At 40.9% G+C, this 18,936-nt stretch overlaps 1 protein-coding gene across 2 annotated transcripts; it reads left to right on the top strand.

Annotated features, from left to right (window-relative positions):
- The first annotated feature begins 2,844 nt into the window (after positions 1–2,844).
- LOC140201574 (serine/arginine-rich splicing factor 5-like) lies at positions 2,845–12,982 on the top strand. 2 transcript variants are annotated; one of them, XM_072265892.1, is made up of 8 exons: positions 2,846–2,949; positions 4,735–4,873; positions 5,745–5,815; positions 5,892–5,996; positions 6,887–6,956; positions 9,443–9,516; positions 10,624–10,734; positions 12,044–12,982. In XM_072265892.1, the coding sequence occupies exons 2-8, from the start codon at positions 4,751–4,753 to the stop codon at positions 12,336–12,338; spliced, it is 849 nt and encodes a 282-aa protein (XP_072121993.1). In that variant the 5' UTR covers positions 2,846–2,949; positions 4,735–4,750; the 3' UTR covers positions 12,339–12,982. The 2 variants fall into 2 exon arrangements, with proteins under 2 accessions (XP_072122005.1, XP_072121993.1); XM_072265904.1 differs by lacking the exons at positions 9,443–9,516; positions 10,624–10,734; positions 12,044–12,982 and adding an exon at positions 8,801–9,317 and having other exon boundaries at positions 2,845–2,949.
- The last annotated feature ends 5,954 nt before the right edge of the window (positions 12,983–18,936 follow it).

Raw genomic sequence — 18,936 nt, 5'->3', positions numbered from 1 at the left:
ATCCATGTAAAACCAAGTGACCCAGATGAATTGTAGAAGAATCTTCACAAATACCTAAGAAAGTAGAGATGCCACCATGCTTTCTTAAAAGAGTCTGGGTACCTCAGACAGCAGAAACAAGAAGTTGATAATCTCAGTGAACTCTCCCAAGAGATTAGGGGAAACGGATGACAGGGTGTGAGGTATTAAAGGTGGAGTGTTGGGAAGTGATGAGGACACAGAGGATAACAATGTCTCTGCCCTGGGATGTATTTTTGCACTTTAATGGAAGCAAACAAACTCCAAAGTGGCATGACAAGATAGATGTTGAGATTATTTCATCAATGGAAGAGTCGCCAACAAAGGGGTATAATTACAGGGTATGGGGACAGCCGTTTAAAACTGAGGTTCATAGGAATTTCTTCTTGCAGAAGGTGGTCAGTCTCTGGGCTTCTCTACCTTGGAGTGTTGTGGTGGCTAGATCATCTGATGTTATTTAAAGAAATAGCTTTTTAATAAGCTTGCTGTATCGAGGACTGATTGAGTAGCACAGGAGTTAAAGCCACTCCCAAGTTTGTCACAATAATACTGAATGGTGGCGTATGTTTAAGAGGATGTTGCTATTTTCTTGTGTCCATTCGGCAGGATGTACAGAAACCTATAGACCCACACCACCTGATTGAGGAACAAACATCAGGATTCTTGAAATGACTTGCACAATCACTATAGACCAAATCTTGCCGTGTCATGGAGTGACTTACCTTTTTTAATTGCACTCTTTTGTTTTTGCACTTTATCTTGTTACCGCCTTGTATCATTGAGTGCTGTCTGTACCTGTGTACCTATAAGGTTTCTGCAAGCGAAGTTTTGGAATGTGCTTATAACTCATCTTACACCATGGCAATGAATTTGAGTTTACTCCAAGTGTCCATCACTCAGCTGAAGTTAAAGGAACCACACTAACATCTTAAATTCAAGAAATTTTCAGATGCTGAAAATCCGAAGCAATACACACAAAATGCTTAAGGAACTCAGGTCAGGCAGCATCTATGGAATGGAATTAACAGTCAATGCTTCGGGCTGGAACGCTTCTTCAGGACTGGAAAGGACCAGGGAAAATGCCAGAAGGTGGGGGGAGAAGGAGGATAGCTAGAAGGTGATAGGTGAAGCCAGGTAGGTAGGAAAGATAAACAGCTAGAGAAGAATGAATTTTATAGGAAAGGACAGTGGACTACAGGAGAAAGGGAATGAGTAGAGAACCCAGAGGGAGTCGATAGGCAGCTGAAAAGAGGTACAAAGTTTGAGTGGGGAATAGGAGGAGAGGGGAGGAGGGAGTCAATTTTTTTTACTGGAAGGAGAAATCAATATTCATGCTATCAGGTTGGAGGCTATCCTAGATGGAATATAAGGTGTTACTCCTCCACCCGTCGTGGCACAAGAGAAGGCTGTGGACTGGAACAGGAATTAAAATGTTTGGCCACCAGGAATTTCCGCTTTTGGCGAATGGAGCAGAGGTGCTCCACAAAGCAGTCCACCAATTTACACTAGGGCTCACCAATGCAGAGGAAGCCGCAATGGGAAGACCAGATACAATAGACGGCCCCAGCAAATTCACAACTGAAGTGTTGCCTCACCTGGAAGGACTGTTGGGAGCCCTGAATAGAAGTAAGGTTGTAAAAGGGCAGGTGTAGCAACTCGGCTGCTTTGGAGATTAGTGGGGAGGGATGAATGGACAAGGGGACCATGGAGGGAGCAATCCCTGTGGAAAGCAGGAGGTGGGGGGGGGAGAAGTAAAGATGTGTTTGGTGGCAAGATCCCTTTGGAGATAGCAGAAATTGGATGCAGAAGTTCATGGGGTGGTATGTAAGGATAAGAAGAATTCTATCACAGTTAAGGCAGCAGGAATACGGAGTGAGCATGGATGTTTGGTAAATAAATGGAGGAGACACGGGTGAGGGCAGTTTCAATGGCGGAGGAAGAGAAACCCTGTTCTTTGAAGAAGGAGGACACCTTGGATGTTCTGGAAATGAAAGCCACATCCTGAGAACAGATGCGGTGGAGATGAAGCAACTGAGAAAAGGATATAGCACTTTTTTTTTTACAGGAGATAGGGTGGAAAGAGATATAGTCAAGATAACCATAGGGATATAAAAGATGTTGGTCAACAATTCGTCTCCAGAGATGAAGATAGAAAGATTGAGAAAGGGAAGGAAGATGTCAGAGATTGGCTATGAATTTAAGGGTGAGCATTGGAGGGTGGGGTAAAGTTGGAGGCAAAGCTGATGAAATTGATGAGCTCAGTATGGGAGCATATAGCAGCACCAATGTAGTGGTGTAGCGGAGAAAGAATTGGGGAGCAGTACCGGGGATGGCTTGGAGCATGGACTGTTCTACGTAGCCTACGAAAAGACATAGATGGGGCCCATGGCTATCCCTCAAGTCTGGAGAAAAAGTGAGGAGCCTAAGGAAAAATTGTTGAGGGTGTGGGCCAGTTCTACCAAACGGAGGAAGCTGGTAGTGGAGAAAGAAGCAGAGAACCTTAAAGCTTTATTGATGGGGATAGAAGTATATAGGGACTGGATATCCGTGGTGAGAATGAGACGGTCAGGGCCAGGGTATTGAAAGTTAGTGAGGAGATATAGGGCATGAGAAATGTCGCGGATGTAGAAGGGAAAAGACTGAACCAAGGGAGATAGAATGAAGTCGAGGTATGAGGACACAAGCTCAATGGGGCAGGAACAGGTAGAGGCAATGGGTCTACCTAGACTTGCACTGTAACTTATAACAGCTCTCTGCTTCTGTTCCACTCCATCCCCACCCCTCACCAATTAAGGATGATGCAAGTCGTCACTTGAGCAATCCTGCCCTGCCCCGCCCCGGAAGTGACTCAACGGAGGATTAGTTTGCGATCTCCATTTTGTCGTCGACTTTTATTTAAGCTGCATCATTTCCCGCAGCGGCTCTGAGCAGGTAACAGTAGGCTCGATAGGTGTTTAGGTCTGAAATTAATTTAATCGGTTTCTTTCTACTTTGATTGAGACGGAGGTGAGGTGAGGGGAGGGAAGGTAAGGTATTACCTCCCGTAGCCTCAGTCGTGTGGCTCATTAGAGGCTTAGGCCGAGGCTACTGCGCGGGTGGAGTTCAGCCCTTGTGTGCGATGCGAATGTGGGGCTGTGTTCAGTTGTGGTTGCCACTTCCTCCAGTGAGGTGAAGGTTGAGAAGCTTTCACTCCCCTCCGCTGCTGCCCGTGTCCGGGAGCGGGACTTCCTCTTTCCAATGCGCTCGGTGATCAAGGCCCAGGTTTGTTGAAGCGGCGCGGCCTTCCGCCGCCATTTTGAGCGCGGCGGCGGCTCCGAGGTGGAGCCTGCAATGAGAGCCTAGTGAAAACCACCTTCCCCACCCTGCCTGCACCTGACTACCTCAACTCTACTAGTGAGAGTCCGGGCCGTTGTTGTTCTCTTTATCTCTTCTCCATCCACCCCCTCACCCGAGTCCCACGTCGACTTTAAAATAAGGCGCAGATTGAGCTGAGCGGATGTTCTGTAACACAAGGCAGCAGCTTGGCTGATTTGTTGTAGTTTTTATTTTCGTTCTCTGTGTTAATATGATCCGTGCGGGTAACTGCGCTTTCCGCCCGTTGTGACCGCGCCCGCTCGTGTCAGAGCAGCTCCGTACTTTTGCCCTTCGCTGCTTTTTCGTGCTCTTGTCCATTTTCTTAAAGACTCGAATAGAATCTGCTCCACCACATAAAATGCAGACTACAGATGCTGCGTCTAAAAATAGACCTAGTCACTTTTATTTTTCCCCTTCTTAAGTTGCAGATGTGAAGCGATTTTCCTCTTAAGCAGCTTTTCCCCTTTTTGTTTCTTAGCTATTTTTAAAAAATAGTGTTGGCATGCGAGGTACTGGCTGTTATCTGATGCAGCAGTAGATGTTATCTACTCCAGTTCTCGTGTTTTGCGGAACTAGTGACTGATTTGGGCAACGGGCTAGTCTGTTTTCAGTGAAGTGGGATGATTGTTGTCAGGTGACATAAGTAATCACGTCACCTCTGATTAACAGAACCATTGGTAGCTCTCATGTTGAGGGCAATCAAAACGAAAACTAAATAATGGCAGTCAAACTGTTGGGATGTCAATCTCGTGTCAACTCCTGCCCCTTTTGTAGCATGTGACTAAGCTGGACATGTATCAAACAATAAAAGCGAAGTACTTGAATGCATATCCACTGGAGTACAGTTCCTTATCCAGAAAGTTTGCAGTGACTGTTAGGCAATTTTGAGTCCTAGGATCTTCGATGAGCTTCAGAAACACAATCTTTGCACAAGTAACTTGCTCAACTTCCTCAAATTTTCCACGATTTTTTCCGTAATGTCAGAAATCAAGTGGACATATCTTCCTGGTTGAGTGTGTGTGCAAAAGCACCAAAGAAGCACATCATCCAGACTACACTTAAATATCCCATTTTGCATTAGTAATTCATTTCACTACTAGTAAATTGCATTGCTAGTACCATGTTTTAAAACTGTATTTTCCTAATCCAGGCTTTGTACTCCCTTGATGAAAAGCAGAGTCATGTGTTAATGTATTTGAAATCAGATACTGCTCTTTCATTGATATTACCTATTGTGGCAATTTCTGTGTAAGGAAGGTGAAGTTTCAGTAATTGCCATTTTTAAATGGCTTGAAAAATGGAACTGCTGTATAAATATTTTAATTCGTAACAAATTTATGTTTCTCCCATGTTTTTTCCTAGGTGTTCATTATTCAGGATGAGTTGCCGTGTGTTCATCGGGAGACTGAGCCCTCATGCTACTGAGAGAAATGTGGAGAAGTTTTTCAAAGGATATGGGCGAATTAAGGAAATTGATTTGAAGAATGGTTTTGGATTTGTGGTATGTTTCTCATTCTTGCAAGTAACATTTGTCTTGCTGTCTAACCCAGAGTAGTCTTCTTAATAACAGTATATGAAATGGAAATCACATTTTCAGCTCAAAAAACCCCATTTGACTCAACACATTCATGCTTTCTTTAACTCCCATGTAATTCTCACTCATCTATGTATAATCTCATCCATTTTCTACTCTGACAACCTTCTAGAGCAGAGGTTCCCAACCTGGGGTCCACGGACCCCTCGGTTAATGGAAAGGGTTCATGGGCATTAAAAAAAATGGTTTGGAACCCATGTTCTAGGGCATGGTGGGGTACAATAACATTTTGACTTTGGAGTTAATTTCCTATTACGCAAATCCACTTGGTATAACTTTGTGAAAACTGAAACCACATTTCTCTTGTGCAGTAGTTTAATCTCTGGGGACTGTATCAGCAGTTTGATACTAGATTAAAAAGCTCAGTGAATACCATATTTTGTTGAATTATAATTGGCTCATCCTCTATGATCTGTGCTCCTGTCCAATCTTGTCACTCTGGCTACATTGCTTCACTGCACATTCAGATGCTCAACTTCTCACAGTACTCCCAAGCTGCATTCTTATTTATGTTTTGTTTTATGCCTGCTGTCCAACGTCACAGGTCTTTTGTTTAAACCCGTAAATATCTGTTAACGTTGTGGTTTTGGATAGCCAGGCGATCTCATCTTTAAATATTTTACTCCATAACTTAAACAACCTGGAAAGCTGGTATATGATCCTATTGAAACAAGGTATTGCTAGAAATACTCAGCAGGTTAGCTAGAGAGACAGTTAAAGCAATAATGAACTGCTTTGTGTAAGATCTTTAACGAAAAAAAGATTTTATCTCTTTTAGGAGTTTGAAGATTACAGAGATGCAGAAGATGCAGTTTATGAGCTGGATGGAAAAGAACTGTGCAATGAAAGGTATAAAAATGTTTGTCTTTGTCTCTGTGTGTATTTTCAATTATATTTATAAATACTAATAGTTTATTATCTTCAGAGTTACAGTTGAACATGCCAGAGCGCGCCCTAGAGGAGGACGTGGAGGTGGACGATTTCAAGGTCGCTTTAGTCCACGGTGGTCCCGTAGTAGTGGAGGGGGAAGGTGAGTCCAATGTATTGTGCTCTGCGTAGTTTAAATAGAGCAAGAAGGGATTGGGGGTGGGGGGGGGGTGCACCTTATAGGAACTTCAATAAATCAATGTTCTTGCCATCAGGTTGGAGGCTACCCAGACAGAATACAGATTGGTTGTACATGAGTTTTCTAATGACTTTGGAGCTGGCTGTGCTGGCAGATTGTTTCCCATAGTTAGAAATTTTAAATCTTAAGCTTGATCATGAAACCCTTCCACTGTTTGTGGTTTAGTATGAGAAGTTATAAACACTTAAGCGATAATTTTTAAACCACTGATGGTCCTCCTGAAGCTGACGCGGAACCCTATGCGAGAGGCTGCATTGCTGCGACGCTCACCTCTCCCAAAATGTAACTGCGTGTCGCAACAACGCAGACCGCAACAGCTGTGATTGGTCTACTTGGTAGCATCACATTTCCTCCTACGCTGCAGTAGCTTTCCATTGGGCGACTGAAGGGCAGGGAAGGAACTCCGGCTACAATACTTTCCATAAAGCTTTACAGACCTCTGAAATTATGGAAGACACATTTCGCTTTTATGAAAAAAGACGTTCACTTGTTTACCCTGAGAAAGACTACCATGACCATGAAGCCTTGCGGGGGCAGGTGTGTGCGCATGCGCGATGTGCGCGAATTGCAGAGCAACGCAGACACCCCAACACACAAGTATAAATGCTCACAATGCGCATAAGTCACTTGTGTAGGTTATGGCGTCCAGTTAACGCAGAAGTATAAATCAGGCTTAAGCCTGTGCTATTGTACAATGAGTTGATTGTTTTCAGAATTTTGTTTGCTTTAAATTAACTCCAAGGCACAAGCAGTCAGTTTCAATAAGTGGAGTCCTCTTATCAATTCTCTTTTAGAAATGGGCCTCCAATTCGTACAGAAAACCGAGTGATTGTTGAAAATCTATCTTCACGAGTCAGCTGGCAGGTATGTTACATAAAACAGTTGTCTTTTGTGTTGTAAACTGCTCACAAATTGTAAAATGAAACTGCTAATTCCTTTTGAATTAAGTATGAATAGGGCTTTCAAGGTTGGTCAAGACTCTTTACAGTGAAGGGTAAGCCTTAGATTGGAGGCCCACTCATTTAACAAATCACTCATTCACTCTAATTAATCCACAGATAAAGATAACAAGCAAGCAATTGTTATATAGTCACAGATAATTTGGGGTGGAACTTCAATTTACTACTGCTAAAATGCTACTGCTCTATTGGCTTTGGAGATGGAAAAAATTGATGTTGCTATACCCTTCCTGCATCTAATTACTTAGCTAGTTGAAGTTGGCCACAGAGTTGTAAACAAGGCTGTGGGTAGTGATACAGGTTGAGCACCCCTTATTTGAAATGCTTGGGGTTGAAAGTGTTTCAGATTTCAGATATTGGAATATTTGTATTCTATATAATAAGACACCTTGGGGTTGGGGCTCCAAGTCTAAATACGAAATCCATTGCTTTAATAGCTATATCTTGACGTAGTTTCATATAATATTTTTAATAGATGCAGGTAGCTTGGCTGCTCAGGTGGGTAGTCAGTGGCTGTTTGGCATCAGCATCATTCCCGACTCTATGTGCTACCAGTAAGTTGTCTTCGTCTTGCACTTGTTCATCACATATGTGTACTGATGGCAGATGTTGTTAGATCTTCAGAAGCGATCTTGGCAAACACGTCAATGAATTTCTCTGCTGCCTTGTGATCAACAGATGCTTTATCGTCACAAATTTAAAAAAAATTTTAATGTCAAGCCTTCTCTTTCTGCCAATTTTGCAACCTGCCTGTTGAATGTTCACAATTATCTTCAATTTTTAGTTGGTAGTGATAGTTGCTTGTTTCATGGTCAGCATACTGTATGTTCACTCTGACGCTGACAAATCCCTAACAAATACACGATTGAGATAATCTTTATTTAACTTCTGTTCATTACATATGTGAGGTCGTTTCTCAAAACTATCTGGTACAGAGGTCTGCCCATTGCCTGGGAATCTTCCCAGCACCTTGTCGAATTTTCCATTTGTGATGTCAAGTCAGTACACGAAATTTAGGATTTCAGAGGTTTTCTGGCTTTGGAATTTCAGATAAGGGGTGCTCAATCTATATTTGTTTCATTGGTCTACATATTATTTCAAACTCAATGCTTAGTGATTGCAGATCTGCATTCCTTTACTGTAAATTGACTTGGTCAAATACAGCATATCTCTCTGTCATAGCTGTTGCAATTCCTTGTATTAACTTTTGAAAGCTCTTCTGTTGCGATTCCATATTCCATTTTGCAAATTTTAATCTTCTGTTTAGTTTTGCTGACTTTTTTTGGAAGGCCTGAACCTGAATTATTCTCAGAGCTCCAGCACCATTAAATTTGAGTATTTGCTGAGTGTCTGAGGTGATGTCAATCCTGTTAGCCCCATTGTGAGAAGAGGTGGAACAGGAGTATTTGTAGTGAGGTGTGGGTTAATGCCCATGACTTCTCACAAGACTTCCTTTCAGGTGACCGGGGAGGGGAAATAGATTCTTGCCCACAAAGAAGGCAAGTACTGGGCATATTGTTATCTGCATTAGTGGGGAAGCTAATTAAATGCTTGCCTTTTGTGCAAGTAAATAGGGGTATTGAGGAGTTTATGAACTGTTTACTTTGCAGTACTATTTAGATAGATTTCTGGAAGTTCAGTCAATTTAACCTGTTTGTTAACCTTGAAAGCCTTAAGTATGACATTTGTTTGGTTTTTATGCTTAATGTTTACAAAGTTTAACCAAATATTAAAACCTTTATTTACCAGCCTCTCGTTATGTCGTGGGCCTTGTGACGAGGAGTGCCGTTGGTTTTCCTAATCGCTTTGGCTTGGTCTCTTGGGCCTAGTTGAAATGCCAGTCCGCTCCTTCGTTTGTCATTTGGTGATCTAGATCTGTGTATGGTGAGCACTTGGTTAATGCCAGTGCTCCGTGCTGCACCCCGAAAATGGTGTCTTCCTAAAGTCAAGCGTTCTGGGCACCCTCTCTAAGATGAGGTCCTTGGTTGAAAGAAGTGGGAGAAATTCGCTAGTAGGGTTGGTTGGAAGCTCGATTGGAGTGAGGTGAGGAGTCCTTGGTACGGCGCAAGAGTAGCAATGTTTGTTCCCATGGCTATGTCAGCGTCTGCCTTTAAAGGTGGGGTGATGTCCGGGAAGGCTCGCATCGAATGATAGCATCGGTCAAGTGGGTGGTGAAGAGCACCATCTTGTCTGCGCTCGTGGTGGTACCTCTCCAAGTGATTGTTGCATTTGGCTGGGTGAATAGCCTAGGGAATTGTACAGGAAGGTAATACAAATTTTGTATTTAGAATTGTTTTTAAACAATTTTTCCAATAATCTTGTATATTGGAAAATAACAGAACAAGTATTTCAATATGCTGCTTTTTACATAATTGATCTGATCTTGTTTAGGATCTGAAGGACTTTATGAGACAGGCTGGTGAAGTGACTTTTGCAGATGCACACAGACATAAACTCAATGAAGGGTAAGTTACAAGATGAATTGGTATCGTAACAGCATGAAACTGTTGATCAGAAGGGAAAGTTTCTGTTGATAAAATCAGTGAATGCGATCATATACGTTAAACATCGAATTGGAATTTTCATAGTCTGACTTAAGATGCTAAAATAATGCAAACAATGTTTACCGCTGACCATCGACAAGCTGGCTAAACCAGTCTCAAACCCTCAGTGAGATAGGGAGTTGTCTATCCCAGCATGTGAAGACAGACTCTGGCGGATTGAGCGGAGACCAATGGAAGGTCCAACGGTCAAGGCGGTCTCTGCAAGTTTTGTGGAACGTGTAAGAGCACGACAAGACACAGAAGATGTCCTGGTCATCCACTGCGTCTAGTCCCATCTCCAGCCATCTCAACTCTTGTCTTGCCACTGAATCCAGATGGGAATTGGGAAGAGAGAGTGCGCAACTCTCACTCACTCAAATCCAAATCTCGACACCATCAAGCTGGCTGGTGGCACAGCGACATCAGCTCCAGACTCTGGGAGTAAAGGTGGAGCCGCTCCTGGGCACGCTTTCCATCCGTGCCAGGTTGAGTGTCGAGCTAGCAACTCGACCTCGTAAAAAAGTACTAATGATGTTGAGGTCTTCATCGATGACGACAGACGAACCTTATACACTTAGAATTTGAACTGTAGTTATATGTATATAAATTACTTCAGAATTACTATCTTATAGTTTTTGTATGGTTTTGAACATTTTTTCTGCTTCCTGCAGATGTCAGTGATCGCTTGACTGGTTTTAAAGTTCTGTTTTCAAAGCTAGATTAATTTGATCAGAATTTTGTTAATGGTTGGGTCCTTTCCTATTTATAATATGAAATATTGAAATTTAAATCTTACGATGACACTTTGGATCTAGCTTCTCTTGGAAGCTATGTATTCACTTTTTTTTTTGCCTGGTGTCTATGCATGTTGCCATTTAGCTCTCCTCCCACCTCAATTACTCACTTCCTCCCCAGCTTAGCTATTTTTTGAAGCAATTTTGTGCACATACTAAAATTTTCACTTGATTTAAGTTACATTCTCTGATACGTTAAGCAGTTTTTTGCTCACTTATTTCATTTTTCATTCAGAGTTGTAGAATTTGCCTCCTATAGTGACTTGAAGAATGCACTTGATAAGTTGTCTGGGACAGAACTTAACGGAAGGAGGATCCGACTGATTGAAGAACGTAAACAATACAGGTAAATGCTGGTGACTGCTGTCTGGTATTGGAAAGAAAGCCCTGTTTGGTTACACCATATTGCATTCTTTTGGAGTGTGCTGTGAAATTTTGGTTGGAAACTAGCATTTTGAGATGCTGATTTTGTAATAAGCACTAGTTTTCAAGAGGATATTTGATAACGAGTTGAATATTTTGGTATTAGAGAATGTCTTGAATTGCAGGTAGGTGGTTTGGTAGTACCATTCTTGGCATCGGGGGGGATTTAAAATTTCAGGTTGGTGATTGTGCATCAGAATAAGACAGATTTGGGAAGCATGTACATTTTAACATGTGGCAGAGGGGAAGTTGGGGAACAAAGATGTCGGTAGGATGGAAACTTGTGATAGGCTTTGAACTTGGCAGCTGAGAAAAGGTGGTGAAGGCTTGTTGATAGGTACTTCTGTAAGAGGAATAGAGGATAAATAACAGGATAGAGATTATCATACACCTGTAACATAGATACTGCAGATGATGGAATTCTGAAATAGGGAAAACTTGTCAGTGGCATTTGTTGAGATGGGGAAAGAGATAATGTTACAGATGGACCTGTTATCAAAATTGTCCAGTTCTGCAACATACTGGAAAGGCTGTTAGAAAAATTAATTTGCTAAGGAAATTTGATTAAAGTTGATCACAAGTAAATTAGACATGGACTTCAAAGTAAAGAGCTTTATTTATGATATTGTGGGGAGTGGAACCTCGAACAGTGGGTTTAGAGAGCACTGCTTTTATGCGTGTACAAATTGCTAATGCTAACGTTCATTTAACCTTGTGAATTAGAAAAGATAAGCTAGGTTCACATGCGGTTCTCTTGTGATAAACTATACCTAAAGCAACAGCCAAAAATTAAAAATTTGGTCCCGTGTACAATTTTGTATTAACAGTTTGTCTCATATCCTTGAATCTAATTCTTAGAAGACAAGCAACTGCAAGTGTTCTAAGAATCTTCTCTGCTGCAAGCCAAAGCCATATCTATAACAGACTGAGCTACAAACTGGTTTCCATTCTCAAAAAGGCAGTGTTAACCCTTTGTCTATCAAAATCTTTAACCCTCAATATCTTTCTCCACTGAATTGAATGTTAAATCCTGAAGGCAGTTATGTGCCAAGTCATATGATCGGATGTTTCTCTGTGCTTCATTTGAATGGTGTTATGTCAAATTCAGAGGTGGGATAAAGAATTAATGTAACTGGAAATTCAAGATTTCCCTTGATTTGTGAGTTGATGTGTTTAAGAATTTAATTCCTTCTGTCTTGGTGCATACAATTCTAATTTTCTTTTTTTTTCAGGTCTCGGAGCAGGTCCAGATCCCGCAGCCGCAGTTCATCACGATCTCGTAGCCGAACACGTAGCCGATCTCGGTCCAGAGGCCGCAAGTCCTATAGTAGATCAAAGAGCAGGAGTCGCAGTAAAACACGTTCTCGTAGCCGATCACCTGTGCCTGCTAAGGAGCAGAAAGGCCGATCTCCTTCACCAGCTAAATCCCCAGAGTCAGCAGAGCGCCCAAGATCTCATTCTCGATCCCGATCTTGTTCACGGTCAAAATCCCGATCCAGATCACCTTCTGCTGAGAGTGCTGAATGAATATCGTTTGTTACTTCATAAATTGGACTCTTACCCCAAGTGAAAATTGGTGTACTATAACTATAAACCAAGTAGGAATCGGTGAATTTCTGTCAAAGGATTGCAAATTTCATTTTAAAAAGGCACAATATGTTTAACATACAGTACTTTTGACTTGCAATTCAGTTTTATTTAGAGAAAGTAATTTACATGCTATCATTAGCTAATTTTTTTTTGCCTTTCTATAATAGTGAATACAATTCCATTTTTTTTCTTACACATTGCTTCAAATAGCCCACAGAATTGTACATTTACATTGATTGTGTGAACATGTTTCTGTAGTTTTTTGCCTTGGTTCATATGTCTGAGATAATTTTCCAATTGCTGGATGTTTTAGAAATTCTGTTGGCAGCAAATCTTCAATGTATCACTTAGTGTTTGAAGTATACAGGGAAAGAATGTGTTGTGTACACCCATTTTGTACATTAAATATCTACCTTGGTTTGCTGTAATTTTTGCATTTGTGCAATGGGCAAATTTACATGCTATGAATAACCTGGCCCTTATGCCTTTAGCATTGATATATTTACGGTAGAATTGTAAATTGTACTATTTTATGTCCATGAAAAACATGGAATAAGAATAAAGGTAGATGGTATTCCAGAGTGGAGTTGCAGGGTGTGTCCTTAATGTTTTGTATGATACAATGCAGCATTTCTGCTTTATTTACTAATGTCAAACATTGACATCTCATGGAGGCAATTTCAGAACTCAGATTTGAAGTAAATTTGCTGCTTTAACATCAGCAATAATTCCCAAGATTTGATTCTACTGTTGGGTAACTACTTTTTCTTCCAGGAAGCTGATCTATGGTGTAGTATGACTCCAGGGTGAAGATACTTTTCACAGCTGTGAACCTAGACATAGTTTTGATCTTTCAAAAGGAGTCTTGGGGTGAGACTGACCATCATTGTGTTCAACTGATGTCTAATATTTTGAGCTGCTTTGGCCAATCATGATAATCATTTGCAAGTGTACAAACATTTTCGATTTCTCTCTGATGAACCATCACTTTTGGTTGTGTTGTTATGGCTTAGTAAATTCTATAATACATGTATGTAGATGGAAAGGAATTAAAATTGAGGTCCAGAATTTGTGTTTGAGGTTAACTAAATTTATGATAATTGGATTTGCTCCAAATTTAGTTACAGTTTTGCTTTTTCTGATTTGCAAGCATCAATGAATTTTGCTAGTTTTATGTTATAGCTTACAATTAAAAGTAGTAAAATTGGATCTCTTCAAAGTTGAAACAGGTATGATGATGCTAAACATTCTTAAAACAGTTATTTCAGTGTTGCCTTTGTAGCAGGTATTCTGGCGAAGCCAATAAAAGAATTTAGTAGCTGGAAATACATGGCAGCTTTTATATAGAGAGAGAAACAAAACTGGTCATCTGCAGAACAGTGGGGGGGGAAGTAGTCATGGTGGTGTGGAGATTTTGATGAAGCTGTAGAGAAGAAAGCTGTTGCTTTTAAATCTGAAATGAAGGAGAATGCTGGAAATACTCAGCAGTAAGGGCAGTATTAATGAAAAGACAGTAGAACAACATTAAGTGAATGAGAAAACGTCAAAAGGATCCAGTTCTGACCAATGAAAAAGCCTGGTTACCTGAAACTGAATTCAATTCTGAGTGCTGAGGGCTTGGACTTTGTTGAAAAGTGTAGGAAGCCAAAGAAATTCCATAGTTGGGAGGTCAAAATACAGATTGGGTGACTACTTTTGCAGGATTTCTTTATTTGAATATTTTGTACCAATTGAAGTAAAATTCACATGGCACTTGCTATTGCACCTTTCTGGGATAGTTTCTTACAGTCAATTTATTATCAAAAGTATGTGTATGTCACCATATACTACCTTGAGATTTATTTTCTTGTGGACATTCACAGCAGAAGAGAAATGCAATGGAATTTTTAAAAAATAGAATTAATGAAAAAATGCAGAATCAGTGGATTCTCGTTAAGTGGGACATTATGGGACCACTACATTTTGGCCCAGTTAGCCAAAGCTTCATGGGAGTAATTAAAAAGGCATTAAAAAAGACATTGAGTAAAAAATTATTTAAATAAGATACAGTATACTATAGTACTTAAAAGCTAAACTAATAATTACCAACTCAGGAATTTATCCAATACGTGCTACCATGTTAAACATAGAACAGTACCAGCACAAAAGCAACCTGTTTGGCCCAGTGTTGTGCTGAATCAGCTAAAAAAGCACATCAATACCCAAACACAAACTCATCTTAGCTACATGATGTCCATATCCCTCCATCTTCCTTACATTCTTGTGCCTATTCAAATGTCTCTACCACAATACTGTACAGTGCATTCCAGCCATCCATGACTCAACCCTCACATCTCCCTCTTCAATACACTTCCTCTGCTATTAGACGTTTCAACCCTGGGAAATATAATCTCTGTCCACTCTGTCTATACCTCTCAACACTAGACAACAAATTTTTTCGGAAGAGTTGCTTCAGAATTTTTTTTTGCTTATGAGAGACTGCTTGCAGATGAACACAAATTTAATTTCAAACTACTTGTATTATGTAGGAATTTGGAGAAACAAATTAACTTTTATTGACTGTAATGTGTTTAATTGCATAATGGTGCTGATGCTTTGCAATAGTTCAACTAAGTTAAAAATACTTTGTTAATGATTTTCATTTGTACTCCGTGTCTTGAGTCTTCTCGCTTAAGTGTCCAACAATAATTCACCAGCATTGATAGATTCGAGTTTCCCTGGTATCTTTTCTCCATGATTGCAATTTCCTGGTGAAACCTTTCACTATGCTTGTCACTAACAGCACCAAGATTTGCAGGGAAGAAGTCTAAATGGGAATGAAGAAAATGAATCTTTAGTGACATGTTGCATTTCATGGTTTTATGTGCTTGAAGCATGCTTTCAACCAGCTGCATGTAGTTTGGTGCTCTGTAGATGCCAAGAAAAATTTCAACAACTTCCTTGAATGTCTTCCATGTGATTTTCTCTAGTCCCACTAGAAATTCTTCAAATTGCCGGTTATCGATGACCTGTTTGATTTGTGGACCAACAAAAATGCTTTCCTTAATCTTGGCATCAGTTATTCTGGGAAGCATCTGTCTCAAATATCAAAACCCTTCATAGAAATTTTTGTGCCTGGTGATAGCAAATTCCATCCTTATAGTCCTGAACCTAATAATTATTACTAAAACCTGTCCTGCCATGCAGCAGCCACGCCGCCTAAGCATGCCCAAGCTGCCTGGACAAGATAGGAAACTTTGCAGCTTACATTGTATGCAACATTTTAATTGACTTGAATTATGAATTGAAATAATAAACTTGTTTATTTAAAAAATGGTGTGTGATAGGGAAATTTCATGGTGATTTTCATGATCAGTAGCCTAAAATTCATGAGATACACCTAAAGGTATTGAGGAAGCAAAATCTTTGTTGTCAAGTGAAAAGTAAACCTCTATCAGATCTTCCCTCAGCCTCCGAAGCTCCAGAGAAAACAACCCAAGTTCATCTGGCTTCTTATAGTAGCACATGTACTCTAAACCACACAGCATCCTGGTAAATCTCTTATGCACTGTCTCCAAAGCCTCAACATCCTTCCTATATAATGGGACAACCAGAAATGTACGCAATAATCCAGTTATGGCCTAGCCAGTTTTATGGAGTTGAATCATAACCTGACTTGAACTCAATGTCTTGACTAATAAAACAAGGATTCTTTAAGCCTTCTTAACCTAACCACCTTATTGACCTGTGCAGCCATTGTCAAGGAGCTATGAGTTTGGATCCCAAGATCTCTGATCAGCAACGCTGTTAAAGATCTTGCCCTTAACAGTGTGCTGTCTCCTTGCATTTTCCCTACCACGATGAAACATATCACATTTATCTAGGTTAAATTCTATCTGCCATTTCTCAGCCCATATCTGCAACTGGTCTAGATTGTGCTGTATTCTTTGCCAGTTTTCTACACCATCCACAACTCTTCCAATCTTGGTATCACCTGCAAAATTACTAACACACCTATCCACATTTTCATCCAGGTCATTTATATATGTTACAAAGAGCAGAGGTCCTAGCACAGATCCCCACAGAACTTCACTAATTACAGATCTCCAGCTCAAATAAGTCCCTTTGACCACTACCCTGACTTCTCTGTGCAAGCCAGTTTTGAATCCAAACAGCCAATTCGCTGCAGATCCCATGCATCTTAATCTTCTGGATTAGTTTCCCAAAGGAACTTTGTCAAAAACCTTACTGAAGTCCACGTACACAACATCCACCGCCCTACCCCTACTAATCTCTCAAATCACCTTGTCAATCAGTCTGGTAAGGCATGACCTACCACACTGTTCTCCCTAATTAGGCCAGGGGTTTACAAATGCTCATATATCCTATCCCTAAGAATTTTCTCCTGCAATTCCCCTAGAACTGACATGAGACTCACTGGTCTATAGTTCTCAGGATTTCCCCTTATTCCCTTCTTAAATAGAGGTGCAATACTAGCCACTTGCCAGTCCTCCGGGACTTTACCTGTGGCAAGGGAGGACGTAAAGATACCGGTCAAGGGCCCAGCAATCTTGTCTCAGCCTCCTTCAATAATCTGGGCAAAATTCAATCAGGCCTTGGGGATTTACCCATGTTAATACTCATTAGGAGGCCCAACACTTCATCATACTTGAGCTCTAAGTACCCTAACCTATTAATACACTCAGCACTGATCTCTTGGTCCTCCATACCCTTTTCCTTGGTAAATACTGAAGGAAAGTACTCATTAAGTACCTCACTCATATTCTCAGCATCTAAAAAAACGTCAACCAACGACCCCAATCCTTGAGTGTTCTTTTGAAAGTAAACGAACAAAATCAGCACAGACACCTAATGTAGCATGGAGTGCTTTCATACAATGCTTTTGATCACTCTATCTTCCAAATCTTCATTGTAACATTCATGATGATTGTCAAAACCTTCAAATTCTAAGTAGTTCCTAATTTGTTGAAGTATGATATTTAATTTCACTTACAGCCATTTCTGGTGTGAATACTTGAAACCATACTGAGCAATACAGTTCTGAATTGTCTTACTGCTTATTTTCCGCCAATTATCAGTGACACATTCACTGGTTTTTGAACACAAACACTCGCAGCTGACACTACGTTAAAACTTACAAGCATGGCGTAGCGTCTAATGGCCAAGCAAGTGCACATTAGATTTAGATAGGTAGCTTATTGATCACAAAAGAAATTACAGTGTCAAGTAGCATTACAAGTGTACAGATATACACATATTAGAAGAGAAGTAAGAAAGACTGAAAAAGTTATCTTAAAAATATGTACAAGTCAAAAATTATATGATTTACAATACTTCCAAGTTCACATTGATAAGAATTATGCAAGAATTACTGTAATATTATACAGTAAAGGATGCACATTCACACCGTCCAGATAAGAAGTGATGGTCGTATTGCCCAGGGTGTCCGCAATAGCAGGGTGTGATAAACAGAGCTTCAACAGTCTAACAGGAGGGAGTCATCACTTCCTTGGCTATAGGTTGGCTCATTACAGAGCCTAATTGCCAAGGGTAAGAATGATCTCATCAATCACTTGTTGGAGCAGCCCAGTTGTTCTAGTCTATTACTGAAAGTGCTCTCTTCAGCCAAGGTGGCATGCAGAGCATGAGAAACATTGTCCAGAATTGCCAGCGTTTTCCAGGGGATCCTTTGTTCTACCACAGCCTCCAGTGTGTCCAGTTTGACTCCTACAACAGAGCCAGTCTTTCTAATCAGCTTATTGAGCCTGTTGGCATCACCCGTGTTGATGTCATTGCCCCAGCACATCATCATATGGAGGATTGCACTGGCAGCAACAGACTGGTGAACATGTGAAGGAGAGGCCTCCATACGCCAAAGGATCTCAGTTTCCTCAGGAAATAGAGGCAACTCTGGCCCTTCTTGTACATAGCCTCTGAGTTGGTGCTCCACTCAAGTCTGTCATCTGGGTGTACCCCTGAGTACTTGAAATTCCTCATCACATCCACGTCCTCACCATCAATAGTAACAGGGAGCAGTGAAGGCTTAGACTTCCGGAAGTCTATCACCATCTCTTTTGTCTCACTGATGTTGCTCTGCAGATGATTCAGCTTGCACCATTTGACAAAGTCCTCCACCAGGGCCCTGTATTCATCCTCCGGTCCTCCCTTTATACACCCAACAATTGCTGAGTCATGAGAGAATTTCTGCAGATGACATTACTCAGTGTTGTATCTTAAGTCCGAGATATACAGGGTAAAGAAGAAGGGATCCACTAGAGTCCCCTATGGGGCCCAGTGCTGCTTATAGCCATGCCCGACACACAGCTCTGAAGCCGCACAAACTGTGGCCTGCCAGTCAGGTAGTCCATTATCCAGGATACAATGGAATGCATTGAATGGAGCTTTAACCCCACAATGAGGGCTTATGGTATTGAAGACACTTCAGAAATCAAAAATACATGATCCTCACAGTGCTGCCCTGCTTATCCAAATGGGAGTAGGCTCTGTTCAGCAGGTAGATGACAGCATCGTTGAC

The sequence above is a fragment of the Mobula birostris genome, chromosome 1 (genome assembly GCF_030028105.1).
Source record: "Mobula birostris isolate sMobBir1 chromosome 1, sMobBir1.hap1, whole genome shotgun sequence".
Lineage (NCBI taxonomy): Eukaryota > Metazoa > Chordata > Chondrichthyes > Myliobatiformes > Myliobatidae > Mobula > Mobula birostris.
The sequence above is the reverse complement of the archived record's forward strand: the minus strand, read 5'-3'. Positions and strand labels throughout refer to the sequence as shown.